Genomic DNA, 17,326 nt, shown 5'->3' on the forward strand with positions numbered 1-17,326 from the left:
TTGAAAAGTCAATATTTTCCAAAATTTATTTGAAAAGTTAATATCAACCTAGTTCAACAATAATTAGTAACTACCATTTCACTCCCTTCAATAAACATCGAAGGATTAAACTCACGTATTCCTAATTTGTTTCAAGCCAAAGTCTAAAGGTCTATTGAATCCAAAATAAAAAATTGAGATACCTACCACAATATTGAAAATTATTCATAAATTTATTTAAGACGTTGATTGAAAATTCATAAATTTATTTAAAACTTTTCAAAGTCGAAAAAAATTATTAGACACCACTCATAAACTTGGAAATTTATGAATTTATTAAAAACTTTTCAAAGTTGAAAAATTTATTAGATACCGTCCTAAAAAATTTATGACCTAACCCTAAAAATAATATTTTATTTATTTAACCTTAAAAAAGAGGGGAAAATAATATTTTATTTTTACATAGTATTAGCACAGACCAATAGCAAGCTGAAAGGAAATTGTTGAATTTTGAGGGAAAAAGAGACAAAATTAAATTAAAAATTCTAACAACGAAACGATGTGAAAAATAGACCAACCGAAGCGACCAATCATATATAAAACAAATGAGAAAGCGAAATCGCACTGCCTCTATCCCGGCCAAAACCAGCGCCGGCCACCACATAATATCTATATATCTATATGCCTTTACCGAATTCAAATCCTCAATAATGCATAGCCAACGCCCATGAACCCACCAAAATCGCCACAACGGCGACGTAGAATTTGGGGAGAAGAGACAGCGCTGAATTCGGCGAACCAGCAGGAAGCTTTGTCGTCGGCGTGGTCGCCGCCGGTGTGGTCCCGGTGGCTGAAGGCGTGTCACTTGCCGGCGACGCCGGGGTGGAGGAGCTGCCTCCCCCTGAAGATGGAGAAGTGGGAGATCCTCCGGCGGCGACTGTGACAGAGAGCTTCATGCCGCCATCGCAGTGCCCCATGGCGCTGCAAATGAAGTAGTGAGTTCCGGCGGTCTTTAAGGTGATGGTGGTGGAGCCTGAACTATCTGAAGTTATGGAGTTTCCGGCGGTGCAGGCTTTGTAATCACTGGCAGTTACTTCGTCCACCGTGTGCCCTCCGGCATAGCTGAACGCTGTCACGAAGAAATTTGAAGAGGGAATTTAAGTAAATACGAATGCACGAAAGGTGTTCGACGTTATTCCCACAAGAGAAAAATAGAATAATATGACCAAATACAAATGCACGCAAGGTGTTCGACGTTATTCCCATGAAAAAAAAATAGATGAAATATGAGCAAACCAAGTTTATCGCCAACAAGGAAGGTCTTCCCGGAAGTCCATGTGCTATAATCAACGCCGAGGCCCCAACCGGAAGTGTCTCCGACGGTGTAAACCGTGGCCGCATTCGGCTCCACCATGGAGAAGCCAAGAACCAGAAGGCAAACAACTCCGGCATGGAAGCTCGCCATTGAAGGTAATTGATTCAACAAGTGAAGTGGTGTGCGTTAGAGTAGAGAGGGCTACACACTACACAGGGATTTCCAGATGGAAACAGAGGATTGAAGGTTTTGAATATATATAATGGGAAAAAGGGGGAGCTGTTGTTGTTAGGAGAGTCAGTAAATTTTGGTCTTAGTGCAAATAATTTTGGTAGTGTGGTGATAACTTAACTCATACTTTTTACCTAATATCTTTTTGGGCAAAATAGATAACCTATTTGGTTAAATATTTGACAATTAAGAGAGAAATGTAAAAACTTGTCAGTTTTTTAACAGTGGTGGTTTGGTTAGTAGTGTCCACCCCTCCGAGGCTCGCTAGCTCCGGAAGAAGTGCCAACATAGAGATAGATCTTAACCAGTGAGGACTTAAGTATTTTCCTACTTTTGACAAGTACTTTCTACTCTAAATTAGTTATTTACATGGAGAGGATTTGAATTTAGTCTAATAGTTCAAAATTAAACCTTATAGTGGGTTCAAATGTTAAAAAATAAAATAGTATTTCTTTACATTATAAAGACCATTAAAGTATAGCATTGAGATTAACAGTATTTTTGGAACACTTGTAATGAATGACGTAACATTTATGAGTTCTTGCCTTTAACTGGCTGAGATGACCATATCTTCAAGAAACCATTTCTTTCTGTTAAGTTGTTGGAATACATAGCTTAATGAAGTAAATTATGCATATATCCAAGCAGGTCAATTACTTTACTTTTCATGTATTTTTTATCAAACTTCCTTCACATGAGTCAAATGGTAGGTTGTGTGCAAATGAAGAAATGCATGTGAAAGCTGGCTAGATCTTGTTTGTGCAGACAATGATAGTTTTTCTGCCATTTCCTTGGGATCACAATTTTGCGGTTGGTGTGGTATAAAGTCTATGGGATTATAATGACTTGAGAAAGTGATTGAAAAGATGCCATGGCTATGGGCTTAAAACACCATAATTTAAAGTTTGTACAATTATGCCATGGGGTGGCATGATATATAATGAATGCTTCAAGTCTACTAAACCTTCCAAAATATATGTCAATGAAGAAATTAGCTGTGAAATTGGAGGAATTAAAATGACAATCTCATGTAAAAGCAAGACTTGTTCGTTAAATCTTGTTGGAGATATTATCACAGATCCAGGTGAACTTTTCGTTTCTACGAAGATACAAATAGGATTCGAGAATTTAAATCTTGAACGAAAATTATAAACTAACCCAATTCTCACGGTTGAACTCTTGCAACTTAGACATGTTGGTGAAGACATGTTGGTGAAGTTTGAACTTTAGCTGTGGTTGGTCATGATAAAACATTCCACCAAACAAAGAAGAGTCTAAAAGTAAAAGGGCCAAAGGAAGTCATTATAAGGAAGATGAACCGTTTGCATTATTGCCTAAATAAACAGCAAAATGAGGTGGTTTGGCACTATAAACTTGAAACTCACCAAAACCATCCCCAATTTGTGCACTGCCATTAACATAGCTCCACGTGGATTGAGGTTCAGAAGAAGTGCCTTCCAGTTGGGGCTCTAATGGGGCCCTCGTAGGCTTCAAGCCAACTACTCCTCTGTTCTTCTCCACAGCTTCCCTACCTTTAGAGTATAGAGAACAGAAATCTTTATGCAACTTAATTGCCAAACTGGGCAATGCCAGATTTGTGGTAACATAAAGCACTAAGAGGCACAGGTACTTTAGTTTGGGTAACCTATGGATCACTCTAACACTTAATTGACACGAATTAGATCATACATTTGTTAGTTCAATAGATGTGTGTGAGACACTATTTGTATAAAGTAAATATTGATCCGACACTTGTTAGACAAATGTGAAACAACACTTGTTAAGCATGAGAATAGACCTAAAAAGTAATACAGGATAAAATAATATATTTTGATAACAAAATACATCAAAGTCATTTTTTTAAGCATAAAAATGCAAATGAATTTACTTCTGGTATAAAAATGATATATACATAAAAAAAATTGTATATTATAATAAACGTGTCTTTGTCGTGTTCGTGTCCGAGATTTTTAGAAAATGACATGTTCGTGTCGTGTCCATATCCATGCTTCGTAGCACAAGTTGATGGTATCAATCATCTAAAGGTCTCTTATTTCTAATTATTCAACTCCCTTGGAGAAGTTTGACAAGAATGTTAACTAATACAAAGGCAATGTATCCTTTCTTTTTTCACTGTGAATCAAGACAATAATGTTTTAAAACTGGGTACTGAACTAAATGGGAAAAAAATATGTAACTAAATGGGAAAAAAAATATGTTTAAAGGTCATTCAACGTTTGTTAATCGTCAATATGTGCTTAGCTTGGGGGTAATTGACACCTATATCAGATCAAGAGGTTATTGGTTCGAATCTCCCATCTCCACTTATACTAAAAAAAACATATATTTACTAGTCTCATCTCGAGATGATGAGTGAATCTAACTAGAACCACAGTCATGTACCTATCTGATTTACAGAGATCATAAGTGGGGAAGCATTATGTTCAACAGCTAAAACAAAAGCATTTAAAAGATGTTCTTAACTTTGCAATAGATTGCACGTTTTCTCTTGATCAAGCATCTGTTCCTGCAGAGGACAAAAAGTTCAGAGCAATGGTGAAGTTTATAACATTTAAGTTTGTATTTAAAATACTTTAAAAGCACTTAAGCTCAACTCTACAGACTGCAACTCCTGCTACGCCTTCAAAGTTAAACCAACTGGCTTGCGGGAAAATTTAACAACAACCAGCATCTCTCTTTCTAAATCAAAATATTCTCTCTTTTCTGTCCCAAACCTGAGATAATTTAATTTAGCCACAAGCAAATTCGACATCATCAGCACGCGATAAGCAACTTAAACGAAAAATGACCTTCCAAACAACCCTACTAGAGTGCGAAAAAGCAATGAATCATATTTCTAACCAAGTATTAATATAAAGGACAACAGAGACATAGGCTTCAAAATGCATTCAAACAGAAATGCAGACTTACGCCATAACTCCAACCCTATCCACATGCCACTTTAGAAGGCGAGAAGAAGCAAACAGAGAAACAATAAAGTAATCTGAATCATTTATGTTCTAACGAAGAAGGTCAACTTATCATGGCTTGAACAAGAATAAACAATGAACAGTGCATTTGGGGATAATATCTGGCACCTTCAATACTTGCTCCAGAAACCACATAACATAGTTCAAATGACAGAATGAAGTCATGACGTTCAAGAACTCAATGTCTATTGCATCTTGATCGGAGCTTTAGGCATATAAAGCAATTATCTAAAAAAACAAATTGCAGAGGCCATCCCTTTAAAGTTCTCGATTCAGTACAATGCTGTGATTAAGCAACATAGTTCACAGCACGTAGGAAATGTAACCCCCCCCCCCCCCCCCCCCCCCCCCGGGGTCCCAACAACCCATCTTTCTACAGCAATTTTGGCCTTTAATTGTTATTATGCAATATGGTACATATGAACGAGAATGAACACAATTGTGTTCCCCCCCCCCCCCCCCCCCCCCCCCCCCCCCAACCTATCTATATAGAGCAAATATCAGACAATGAAATCACACCAATTATCTGTTACTGTTCTGAACGATGCAGTACACTGTGATTGTGCAATAGAGTACACATGAATGAGAATGCACATAGGAATGGTGCCAACCCACCCAACCATCTATCTATCAAAAAGCAAATTGCACCAATCGTCAGTTAACATTCTCGACTCAATACAATACTGTGACTATGCAATGTAGTCCACATGAATGAGAATGCATTAAGATGGGTTGCCAACCTAAGAGAAAGGAGGACTCGTCAAACCCCACCAAGAGGCTTTACCGGGGAAATATAGGAAGACAAAATAGAACACCATAATCATAAGATGCCAATTCAAGTGTACATGCCAGTCCCCCGCCACTGCTCTCTCCAAGCAGAAAAAAGAAATGGAGGTAGGGAGGAAGACAGAGAGTTTGTCCTTCATCTCAGGTTTTCAGACAGGTGACATTTAAGTGAAATCAGTATAAGTACATACACTTCCTCAATACTCGTTCTCCTGCTTTCCTGGCTCTTTAAAACAATGTAATTATTAGGCTACGGTAAAAGGCTAGAAAACTTAGGGTCATCAATAAGCTAGACCCATGCTTCGAGTTGTTTCATGCCATAAATAAACGCGAACACTCAAGAAATCCGTCGGACAACGACTATGAATTCTAAATTGCCACAACCTGGAGAGGAGTTATGTTAACATTTGCCGGGTTTAACCCAATGTGATCGTGTGAACATGCATATGTAGCAAGATTTACCTTATTTTAACTAAGATCATGGTGTCGCAATTAAAATTAGCCACAATCAAACATGTCGATTTGCTTTCTATGATAAAGCAATACCACAGCCACAGGATTCAGTATTCACGACTAATTTTATTGATGATAAAGCAAGGAAAAGAGGTTCTATTCCTAGAAAGAAGAATAAGCAGATGAATGCAACAAAAGAATAAGGTTCATAACAAGTTAAAACCAAAAACCAAAACTATGTTACCCCTTGGCCAACTTGGAACTTTGTTCAACAAATACCTTAATAAGGTACACCAGTATTTATGATCACAAGACAAAGTAAAGACGCCTATTACCTCATCTTGGGGCAATCGTTTAGTAAAACCTTCATCATTTTTCTTTTTGAAACAGGAGGTTGATTCTTCGGAAAGGAGTAAAGGAGATCAAAATAAAGCACTATTGGGACTTTAAGAAACAAAAGAGAAAAAGAGGTCAACTAAATATCTTAAATAACTCAAGAGTCAAGGGTGGGTAATGAGACTTAAATGAATGGGGAAAAGATAAAATAAATGATGTAATATACACTCGTTAGTCCATATGGATTTTCAGTAATGTGCGATTTCTTTTGGGGTATCCAACTTCGAGTCCTTTAAACATAAGATGTAGGAGATTTATAAGTAAAAGGAAAGAGAAAAGTAATATGTTCTTTACTCAAATAACTAGATAGCATTACCTCCAAAAAGGAAAAAGAAAGAAGAGAAAGAAAAAGAAAAATAAAAGGTCAATGGCAAACTCTTTAGTCCACCAGCTTTCGTGTTTTAAACTTGAGCAGCAGCATTAGCTAGCTCCACACTAACATCAGTTGATGTAACTTCAGATTGGGATTTATCTTCGGAGGGAAGTTTCGCAAACTGCTTACTACGGGCAACACGAAGTGTTCTCCCCATGAAAATCTGCACTTCAACAGAGAACGCACCACATGAATGCTGATCTTCTCACTTGATGATTCTATGGTAATTCGTTTTAACAATATCAATATGAGGTAGTAGCAATACTGAAATTACCTTCCCTTGGAAATCAGAAATGGCTGCTTCAGCATCCTTCTTTGTTTTGAAGGCCACAAAACCATATCCAGAAGACCTTCTCGGATTCTCATTAAAAATAACTTGTGCAGAAACTACATTACCACTCCCCGAATCAAAGAACTCCTTGAGGTCCTTTGCTCTTGCGTCATATGGCAAATTTGCCACAAACAAATTAAAAGTAACTGGTTTTGGTTTCACAGGAGGGGGGTAAGGTTTTTCTTTTTTAATCTTTGCATAATTGAGCCTCAGAGTACGACCCTCATATTCCTGCATTAACGTGAACAAGTACATTAAATAAAGCTAACAAGAGTTCAAAATTCAGAATCAACAACTGATTCCTTTGTAATAACATTTTCAAAAGCAGAAGTTAAGCAAATGCAACACGCTGGACACGGGCAGGATACAAATTTAAACTTGGTCTTTTTCTGCTTCATCAGTTGTGGTTTTTCAATCCCCAAACACACAAACCAAATTAGTACTTAAGTTAAACGCAATGAACTGCTAATACGTTAATTCTTCCATGATGGAAAGTAAACGTTGCATTAAACCTCAATAACGAAACTGAACAAATAAGCTAAACGAAAAACATTCCAATTAAGAACAACAACAGCCTGCTTACATACGATTCGAGATTATTGAGCGCCGTAAGAGCCTCCTCAGGTGATCCCATTGTGACAAACGCCAAGCCCCTGTTTCTGATCTTGTTATACATCGAAAGCTGAAAGAAATAAACCAAATCCATCAAACAAAAATGGAAAGAGGAATTCTCTTTCACAGAGAAAAACAAGAGCGGCGGGCAAGGGCATGGCATACCTCCACGTCGAGGACAGTTCCATATTTCTCAAACAGAGACCGAATGTCCTCAGGAGTAGAATTCCAAGGCACGTTCTGCGCAAGCAATCTGGTTCGAGAAAATTCATCAGCACCAATCTTCGGACCTTCGCTTTCAGAAGGAACTCTCGCTACTGTTTCGTCATGGGAGGCCGAGACAAACTGGAAAATCGACTTGCTGGTTCTTTTAGCCCTAATGGAAATGGAAGGGTGGTGAGTGAGAGAAGTAGAAAGAGAGAGATGGATGTCGCCATGGATAGAATGAGATGGATTTTGCGGGCATGAGAGAGATGCGAGAAAGATTGGGTGGCGTTGCTTGGAGCGGATGAAGGAGGAAGATGAAGAACAAGGAAGACGAAGCAGAGCCATGGCCGGCGTTCACTGTACTCTGTTCACTCTCTTCTAATTTGGGAAGCGATACAGAGCAACGCCATGGATTGGATAAGGGAGTTCGGAAAAGGATTAAAACGTCGACGTTTCAGATTGGATTTCTCAGATATTTTTAACGAATTTGAGAGTGCCGCAACACATATATTCTTTAGAATTTAGATATTCTTTTGTTATTTTAACTTTTGTTGATTTTTGTTTTTTATATTTAAGTTTTTGTCTAAGAGTCAGTTTATTATTTATCAGCCAAATAATATTATTATCATCGTTACATTCGCTGTGGAAGATGATTTAATTTCTTTGCTCGACCATCTTTCGAGAAAAATCAATAGTCAATCTCTAGCGCTCTCCATTCTTAGACAACCTCAATTGACGATATCAATGGATACTTCATTATTGCCCTGAAAAGAGTAAAGTATCTATCATTGCCCTGAGAAGAAGTATCATTATTGCCCTGAAAAGAAGTAAAGTATCCATCATTGCCCTGAGAAGAAGTAATAGGTGGGAATGAGAAGAAGTAATAGGTGGGAATGAGAAGAAGTAATAGGTGGGAATGACGGAATTGTAACCCATAATATTTTGTATCCAAAACAAATGAACTACCACTACATCTCTTTCAATCAGTCTACTGTGGCCCTTTGTAAAAAATTGATCCATGTCCTGTTTTCAAAGTCATTATTTCTTTCTTTTTTTTTTCTTACTGGTCTATGTATTTTTCAATAGTGACTATTTTAGTCCCTTTTTCTATTTTGTCTTTTTTTTTTCTTTTTTGAGACTTTTTTCTCTTTTTGGAATAATTATCTCCTTTTTTTTTATAACAATTTTAGTAGGACGCTATACTCAATAAATTTATTAACATATCTCAAAAAAAAAATTTATTAACATATAGTCATAGTTTCCTATCATTCTTGTGTGTAAAATTTGTGTTAAAATTTTGTAAATAAATACTAAAATAGTTATTTTTTAAAAATACACATAGCAATAACTTTTAATTAAAAATATATGTCTATACCAACTCATAGAGTCATACTCATGTAAAACAAATACAAATATCTTATACTGTGTTGAACTTGGTATATTAATTTAGATTTCATTGCAAAAGCAAAATAAATTTTTAAATTTTGGTGTAACATACTGCCGAACCCCTCCTCCACAGACAAAAAATCGGAAAATCCAGTAGAAGTATGGATTTTCTCTTTTCCTAAAACTGTGGCATGTTTTACGGAATTTATTTGAAAAATTCAAGAGTTCTAAAACTTGTTTATAAAAAAATGCCTAATGTGTGGCATCTTTCATTTTTAGGAAAAAAAAAAAACAAACTGTTCTAGAAATCTCATTCCTTAGTCAACGCACCACCTAAAAAACAGGACAATTTGACTTTAGACAAACAAGTTTGTCTACCCAAAACAAAGTACATTGTATTTAATTAAGCATAAAAAATCTACAACATTCTATCTAAAGTCTAAAGTATCATTTAAAATCAGAATTGGTACAACTAGAATTCAGGTACATTGACATGAAAATAACAGCTCCTTGGTCACATTGGGCAGCACAAAAAACAAAGAAGTGAAGAAAGGCTCTTCCATTCAGAGAAAACTTAATAGAATAGTTCTTACTACTTACTGGCAAAGGATATGTTCTAGTTCTCTATTTCAGAATTACTGCTATGTTAGCCAAATCATCTATATGCTTCCTGCACAGGCAACAAAATAGCCACAAAGAAAATGGAGGGAGGAGGGGACCTATTTTTGGGTTGCAACTACTTCTTTCGCATTCTCGAGTCGGGGGAGTTATGTTGCAAGGGCGAAAGAGGTAGTCGTGTCGAACCAACGTCATCAAAATCAACCTTCCTTTCAACTGGGCTGCTCATTTTCAGGCATGATTTTCGCTTGTTTGTCTACATAAGAGTAAAAGAAGGAGTTACATCTCAAAATAAAAAACAACTGGCGAGCTGAAAAAAAGGCAAGCTGTTTATTACCATTTCTGTTTTCAAAACTTAGTCAAGACTTTAAGTGTGTTTTCTAGGAAGGTGAAAAACGTGCCAAATAAATGGTAAAATAGTAGGCATCAACTTTTAAAAATGTAAATCTAAAAACAAAATCAATATCAATGGAGCCTAAGTTGTCGAACTTGTACAAGACAGCAGAAAAGTATAACTTCCTAGTACACGAATAAATGTGTCTCACCTTCGCAGAACCACTATTGCCCAGCTTATCGCCGGAATGTTGGATTTTATCTTCCTGGTGCAGTTTCAACAACCTCTTGTTCTCCTCGTCAAGAAGAATATTGTCTTCATACAACAACTTCACCTGCACAACCAACCAGAATAACTACTTCACTATCGGGGCAAAACAAGGTTTGCAGGGCATAAAACAAAAAGAGACCCAGTAAAAAGGCTAATCCTCACCTCTTCTTCAGCTCTTTGAAGATTTACCCTCAGATGTTCACAATCCTTCTCAACGGCCTTCGCATAGGCAGCTAGTGATAGTGCCTTTTGAGTTGAAGGCTTTAAGCTAGGAGAAATTGTCAACAGAGATTAACAAAATTAAAAATCCAAACACATAGGGAACTGTATTATTAAGATGCTGTCTTCTATCATTATATTCTTTTTAGTTCCATAAATTTTATGGCATAGTGTAGTGACATATCACAAGGTAGGAGGAAAAAAATCTCACCAATTCCACATTTTCACAAGCTTTTGGCTTGAATCTTGATCACCGCTCTCTTCTAAAAATGCACGGGCAGATGTAGCTCTGTCATTACAATTACACGTTGGTAAAACCAACTCGAGTAAGTTATCCTCCAAATCTCTACCATCAGAAGATGAATCAACCTGAATCATTGTAAAACATGCGCATTCATCAATTTGAACTTCAATGAATGGAAGAACTGCAGCTTGACTACTTCATCTTAAAAGTTTGGACAATGGTGGGAGGTGAAAGGAAAGAGCAAAATTTAATATGAATTTGAAGATATAATTCCTAAACTAAGAAAAGCTTTCACATATCACCTATCCTATGGCTATATCAATCAACTAACACAATCAACAAAGTAGATGACATTGGATGAACTAACTAAACAGCAACTTCTAAGCTCAGATTATCCTCATAAACCTTTTAATTATTCAGTTATAGAGACATTTTAACATTCTTCAATAAAAATTAACATCAAACTTAAACAGTTACCTAATATCAATTCCATTAATTAAATCATTTGAGACACAATATCATCACTTTATGACAATGAACCTTTGACTAATGAACAGACAGTCAAAAGGACAAATAATGGTGTGTGTATAGAGTGTATATATATATACACTGCAGCTCAGGGTTCATCTTTTAGCATAGCACTCAACATAAAATCGAAAGCCTATGAAGTATCCAAACAATCTAGGATGCAATATTACATACACTAGTAAACCCAAGTATTTTTTTTTTCCGGTCAAATAGGAGCTGCGCTCTCCGGAAATGGAAGTTTGCACACCTCACTTTTACCTAATCAAATTGCTGGTTTGATGCGGCCAATACCGTGGATGTTATGTCCTTAGTTGCCCTTTACTTTCCTTCCATTGAAAAAAATTTGAAATTCTCACTAGTTTGCTAATAAATGCTATTTCATTTTACCATTTTCATAAGTAAAACTAACACCACCCAGGTGCTTGAGTTGAGAGAAGATGCATAAATAAAACTAACAACGCCCAAGAGCTTGAGAGGAGATGCTATTACCCTCTTCATCTCATATTCGTGTTTAAAGAACTGCAGTTCATCTGATAACCGTCTAACCTCCGCTTCCAATTCACGAACACGATTCTCAGCCTCCCTCGCACGCTGATCCGCCTCGTTCCCGAACTCCATCAATGCATCTCGGTCATGATCATATAAAGAGCACTCTCTCTCCCATTTCTGACATTGGTTCGAAAGATAACAGCACTCTGTAGCCAGTTTTCGGTTCTCCTCGACGAATTTCTTGAGAGCTTGTGCATTCATTGTCGCTTCAGCCTATCAACATTGAGGTAAAAACCCATGTCGTGAAAAACGCAAAACTAACCCAAAAAAAAAAAAACAAAGAAGACGAAAAAGAAGAAATCAACCACAAATACGAACCCTACTGCGCTCAATCAACCGGTCTTTCTCTTTCATTTTGGACTGTAGAACATCGCAATAATTGCCAAGCCGCCTCTGAGCATCCTGGGAGATACGAAGCTTCAACTCCAGCGTCTGCGTCGACACAGGGAGACCTAATGCATGATCTATTGATTCCTTGATGTAATCGTCAACTTCGGGAGGAAGATCCATCACTGAATTCTGCAAACCCTAGCGTGCTTCAAAAATTCCAAACTGCAGCAAAACCCTAGAAATTGAAAGACACCGGAAATGGAACGGAGGTGTAAGCGAAATCTCCAAAACTTGAATACTAATTCGAAAACAAAGAATTCAAACGGAGTTCGCCAACCTCCTTTCGAAATCTACTGTAATCGAAATTTGTGGCTTTTGAGATGTAGCCGTTATGGCGCCAGTTTGAATGAGAGCGGATCGCATTTGTGGGCGCGTCAGATAAATTATTGGTTCCTCTTCTGAATATTTGAGTTCCAGTGGGCTTGTGGGCTTGCTAGCCCATCGGGCTTCGGCCCAACTTAGAACTTTTTTCCTTCCGGTTTTCTTTTTTAGTCCTAAAGTTTGGTTTTTTTTTTTTCAAATTATTCTTAATATTTAAAAAAAAGTTTGAATTCGGTCGTTACATTTTAGCAATTTTGAATGATGTCTTTTCCATCCATGAATATTAAATTTGGTTGATGATAGTTTACCTGACATTAGTTAATTTGCATAAATTTAGTAGGCCACAATTTAAAAACAAAAAGTGAATATTCTATGAACCTTTTAAAAAATTTTGAGAAATAATTATAAAATTATCTTCTTAAATGACCTAAATTATTCTCTGAATTTCTACCAATTTTCAGTAAGTAGTTATTCGTCTGTCAATTTTAATATTCACAAATTCACTTGTAATTTGGATGTTAGGACCCTTTGTTTTTTAATTATTTTTTTATTGTCTTTACCCTTCGTAAAAATTATATATATAAAGAAAGCGACATAAGTTTTGTAGTATATTCATATTCAATAAAACTGACTCAACTAATAAATAATGCAAAATTATAAATCGAATAATATAATATAATTAGTCAGCCAAATTGAACAAAAATATTGGTATATAAAATAACTATTTATTTGTAGGATCAGGTCAGATAATTAGGAAAGGGCAATATATATATATATATATATATATATCAGAAAGACATGCTTATAAATCTTTTATATATTTTATTTGGTCCTTCCTCAATAATATACACATATATATATATATATATATATTTTTTTTTTTTATTATTTGGTCAACTCTGGTTCTGGCTTGGATGATTCCCAACATTATTTATAGTATTATTTTTCATTTTTCAAACTTGTTTTACATTTATGAATCCAAAATGTAAATTGTGATTATTTTAAGGACAAGTCATGTTATACATAACACAATTGTAGAAATTGAAATGAATGGAATATGTCTTTTTTTTCCTTATTATATATCCTTTTTTTATTATTATTGGACATAAGATTGCAGGGTACTGTACAAGTTCAAACTCTAAACTTAACTTTTAATGTTATGTCTAATTAATCTATTAATTTTAAAATTTGTATGGTAAGTCTCTAATATTTACAACTTTGTTTATAATAGATCATTGCTTTTAAAATTTTATAATAAATCTATGAACGTTTAATTTAATGATCTACCTGATGTTTTTAAAATTCACAAACTAGTTAAACATAATATTGAAACATCATAGTTCTAACCGGGACAAAATTCAATTTGGGTTATAATAAGAATATGACTTAAATCTACCGTACATAATATACTATTACATATCTTGAGACAATTTTAAAGTTATAGACTAAATTTATAATTAAAAATTTGTATCTATAAAATACAATTGTTTTTAGTACAACAAATGCAATAATAAAAAATTGCAACATGTCTCAACTGTTGAGCTATATTCAATTTGATATAAAATAAAAATGAATTGAAGTAGAAGAGGATTATATATCTGTAAAATAGCTCACAAAGAGTGGATTTGTTTTTTCTCAAAAATGGCTTGCATTTAAACTAGTGTTTGAAAATGTATGGTAGTATAGCAAAGAAAAAAAAAAGTATTGCAAATGAAATGAAATTTACAAGTCAGCCTTATAAAAAGGATGAGAACGACATGTCGTCATTCGACTTCCCTTTCAAGTTACGACCTGATGGATGAGCGGTGGCTGTCATTGGACGGCGAAACGGATGACTCATTTGTTTTAAAGGATTTATTATTTTACAAATATCTATATATTGAATTCATTTGTACCTATCTATTTATTATTATTATTATTATTATTTCAGTGCAACACTTGAGAGTTTATTTATTTTTTAGTACAACATATGAGTTGGGATCTAATTCACGATCTTTTAGAGATATATATCAATTACCATCTAATTAGGTTTGTTTTGACCATTTGTATTTATTATTTAAAGGAAACTCTATTTTATTTAGTGATATTTTAAGTTTTATTAATTAAATGATTATTAGTTTTGATATAATAAAATATAAAATTGGATTCGTACTTCTGATTTAATGTTAAAAAATATAAAATTAATATCATTTATTTTGACGAACATATAGAATATGAACTCTACTTCATAGTAAAAGAGGTCATATGTTTAAATATACGTATATTATTTTCAATTTCAGATATTTTATACTAATTTTTATTAGTTATTTGATGGTCTAATATACTAATTCAAACCGATCACAATAAAATATTTTAATCGATTAAAATAAATTAGTGTTTTGATAAAATAAATTTAACAACTTGGTATTAAGTACTACTTTCAATTAACATTTTGACATCGACTTCAAATATTTATATCGTTGATTAATTATTCAGTCAATCATTATATTATATAAAATGACATTAATTTAAAGTTAATAAAATAACATTTTTTTTAGTTACAATAAAATTTAATAATTTCGATATTATACGTGGCCACCATCGGTTTCTCAAATGGTTGTCAACCTGCGAAAACTCTCTCTCTCTTCCTCTTCGTCTTCATCTCCCAGAGAAGTCAACTCCAATGCTCCTGAATTTTAATTTCAATTTCTGCTTCTTCTCTTCAACCAAACCCAAATCGCCATTCGCCATCGCCTCTTTCTCTCCTATCCGTCGCAATTCCAAAAGATTGAATTCCGCCGCCTCTTCCCCATTTTTACCCTAATTTTTTCGCAATTATAAAAGGAAAAAGGAAATTCATATCACCGGATTTTCGCGATTATTTCAATTCTCTCCTCAATTGGCCTGTTGATGCTTCCAACGATGGAAATCAGGAAGAAGAATCACGTCCTCACCCGCCAATTTTTGTTACTTCTGTTGCCTCTGCCGGCCGCCACTGCGCAGGAGTCTGGCGCCGGAACGATATCGGTTCCGTCGGGGCCGGAGGTCAGTAAAAACATGGCTATCGCATTCGTTGCGCTGATTTCCGCCTTCTTTTTTCTCGGCATTTTATCCGTCTACACGCGCCGCTGTAGAGAGCGTCGCTTCGGAAGAGGCCCTGTCATCGGAGTCGGAGGCGGTGGTGGCATGCCGTGGAGGCCAGCGCGTGGATTGGATCCGGCGTTCATCGCAACGTTCCCGACGTTCGTGTACTCGACGGTGAAAGGGCTCAAAATCGGCAAAAGTTCACTAGAGTGCGCCGTTTGCTTAAACGAATTCGAAAATAGTGATACGCTGCGTTTAATCCCGAAGTGTAGCCACGTTTTCCACTCCGTCTGCGTTGATGCTTGGTTAGTTTCCCACTCCACCTGCCCAGTTTGCCGAGCCAATCTCTGCCCCAAACCCGGGGAAGTGACAAAGACGATCGAGAACTTCGATCCGAGCAGTGGCTTAGAAAGAATCGTGATCGAACCGCCACCGTCACCACCGCCGAACCAGGTGTCAATCGTGGTGGTAGACAACTGCCACGTCAGCGAAGAAGCAGCCACAGAGACAAATGTAATGACTCCAAGTCCGATGGTGAACCGGAGCCCTCCGTCGCGGTCGAGGTCGTTAGGGTGGCGGTTGAGTGGGATGTTTCAGCGGTCTAACTCGACCGGACATGATCGGTTCACTCTGAGGTTACCAACAGAAGTCCGAAGCCAGCTGATGAACTCGACATTGAACCGGGCCAGAAGCTGGGCAGAGCTACCAAGAGTACAGAGTTCGAGACGGGGATATCGAAGGAATCTTTTTTCCCGGACGTTGTCGGTGCCGGCGCCGGTCGCCGGAATGGCGGGAACCGGCCGGAGTACGAAGGAGGAGGAGGTGGGGGAGCGGTCGTTTGCGCGGCTGAGGCCAAGTGGCGTCGGTCCAAGTACGGCGGCGGCTTAGATCTGGGTTTGGGGTTTTGACCGATCGAGAGAATTAATTACCATAAAAGTAATTTTTTTAAAAACCATGAGAATTTGTAAATATGCTTTTGAAAAGTTTCCATTTATTACCTTTATTGAGTGAAAATTAATTTCAAAAGTAGGACAATTGATAGGTTGCATTTTTCATTTTACAAATTTGTAACTAAAACCAGGGTTTTTTTTTCTAGTTTTTTTTCTTTTATAGTTGCGTGAAGAATTCCATCCAAATTTCGTGCAAATATTTCTGGTTGTTGATTTTGTCGACTAAACTTTAATTAATATATTGATTGGGTGTTTGGTAATATTCTAACTAACTTCATAACTTAATTTATTTAATTGTTATTAATAAAAAATAAACACATTTAAGTACATTGGCTAATATACACCCTGTAATTGTAATTGTAATGTTATATTAAAACTAAAGTACACAAAAAAGAAAAAGAAAAAAAATTAGTCACGTTTCTTTGGTAGTGGACAAAGATATTCGATATTCTATAAGTGGCATCATGAACAAGCTGCCACTTTATATTATTTTTTAATTTTTTAATTTTGAGATTTTCATGTTATTTATTTCAAGAACTGAAGAGAAATCCTTGTCCTGATATTTTACCTTCCCACTAAAGCAAGAGGCTAATCTTTGATTCTCCAACCAAATTGGCCACCAACTAGAATTTTCTTTTTCTTTTTTTTTTTAATGATTTATATGACTTGGAATCTTTACTTGCCCAATGGTGATGGTAAAGAGAGAAGGGCTATTTATTGGACCTAATCTGGTAAATGGTAAGTAGTAACTAATAGAGTAATTTTTTAAAAAAATTAATGT

The 17,326-nt window shown here is 35.9% G+C and overlaps 4 protein-coding genes across 4 annotated transcripts; 1 reads left to right on the forward strand and 3 right to left on the reverse strand.

Moving 5' to 3' along the window:
* Nucleotides 1-541: 541 nt before the first annotated feature.
* Nucleotides 542-2,663, reverse strand: LOC111026073 (blue copper protein). The gene is made up of 2 exons (XM_022304044.2): nucleotides 1,276-2,663; nucleotides 542-1,108 (listed from the first exon to the last, which is right to left on the reverse strand). The coding sequence occupies exons 1-2, from the start codon at nucleotides 1,442-1,444 to the stop codon at nucleotides 684-686; spliced, it is 594 nt and encodes a 197-aa protein (XP_022159736.2). The 5' UTR covers nucleotides 1,445-2,663; the 3' UTR covers nucleotides 542-683.
* Nucleotides 2,664-6,279: 3,616 nt separating this feature from the next.
* Nucleotides 6,280-8,159, reverse strand: LOC111026062 (RNA-binding (RRM/RBD/RNP motifs) family protein). The gene is made up of 4 exons (XM_022304034.2): nucleotides 7,632-8,159; nucleotides 7,438-7,536; nucleotides 6,798-7,085; nucleotides 6,280-6,686 (listed from the first exon to the last, which is right to left on the reverse strand). The coding sequence occupies exons 1-4, from the start codon at nucleotides 8,016-8,018 to the stop codon at nucleotides 6,552-6,554; spliced, it is 909 nt and encodes a 302-aa protein (XP_022159726.1). The 5' UTR covers nucleotides 8,019-8,159; the 3' UTR covers nucleotides 6,280-6,551.
* A 1,326-nt stretch (nucleotides 8,160-9,485) lies between these two features.
* Nucleotides 9,486-12,581, reverse strand: LOC111014467 (uncharacterized). The gene is made up of 7 exons (XM_022289247.2): nucleotides 12,489-12,581; nucleotides 12,140-12,386; nucleotides 11,762-12,034; nucleotides 10,712-10,869; nucleotides 10,444-10,549; nucleotides 10,223-10,345; nucleotides 9,486-9,933 (listed from the first exon to the last, which is right to left on the reverse strand). Exons 2-7 carry the CDS (start codon nucleotides 12,329-12,331, stop codon nucleotides 9,796-9,798), a joined length of 990 nt encoding a protein of 329 aa, XP_022144939.1. The 5' UTR covers nucleotides 12,332-12,386; nucleotides 12,489-12,581; the 3' UTR covers nucleotides 9,486-9,795.
* A 2,504-nt stretch (nucleotides 12,582-15,085) lies between these two features.
* LOC148208032 (RING-H2 finger protein ATL11-like) lies at nucleotides 15,086-16,643 on the forward strand. Its single transcript, XM_088119879.1, has one exon. It carries the CDS (start codon nucleotides 15,422-15,424, stop codon nucleotides 16,481-16,483), a length of 1,062 nt encoding a protein of 353 aa, XP_087976005.1. The 5' UTR covers nucleotides 15,086-15,421; the 3' UTR covers nucleotides 16,484-16,643.
* The last annotated feature ends 683 nt before the right edge of the window (nucleotides 16,644-17,326 follow it).

This window comes from Momordica charantia (assembly GCF_013281855.1).
Source record: "Momordica charantia cultivar OHB3-1 chromosome 11 unlocalized genomic scaffold, Mcharantia_2.0 BLBB01000011.1, whole genome shotgun sequence".
Taxonomy (NCBI): Eukaryota; Viridiplantae; Streptophyta; class Magnoliopsida; order Cucurbitales; family Cucurbitaceae; genus Momordica; species Momordica charantia.

Coding starts and splice junctions, on each gene's coding strand:
- LOC111014467 (XM_022289247.2), bottom strand. CDS start 12,331: ATGGATCTTCCTCCCGAAGTTGACGATTACATCAAGGAATCAATAGAT. Junction 10,870..11,761: donor ACGAATATGAGATGAAGAGG/GTAATAGCATCT, acceptor ACAATGATTCAG/GTTGATTCATCTTCTGATGG. Junction 10,550..10,711: donor CTTGTGAAAATGTGGAATTG/GTGAGATTTTTT, acceptor AATTTCTCCTAG/CTTAAAGCCTTCAACTCAAA.
- LOC111026073 (XM_022304044.2), bottom strand. CDS start 1,444: ATGGCGAGCTTCCATGCCGGAGTTGTTTGCCTTCTGGTTCTTGGCTTC. Junction 1,109..1,275: donor CCTTGTTGGCGATAAACTTG/GTTTGCTCATAT, acceptor TCTTCGTGACAG/CGTTCAGCTATGCCGGAGGG.
- LOC148208032 (XM_088119879.1), top strand. CDS start 15,422: ATGCTTCCAACGATGGAAATCAGGAAGAAGAATCACGTCCTCACCCGC.
- LOC111026062 (XM_022304034.2), bottom strand. CDS start 8,018: ATGGCTCTGCTTCGTCTTCCTTGTTCTTCATCTTCCTCCTTCATCCGC. Junction 7,537..7,631: donor GAACTGTCCTCGACGTGGAG/GTATGCCATGCC, acceptor TATTTCTTTCAG/CTTTCGATGTATAACAAGAT. Junction 7,086..7,437: donor TCAATAATCTCGAATCGTAT/GTAAGCAGGCTG, acceptor ACGTTAATGCAG/GAATATGAGGGTCGTACTCT.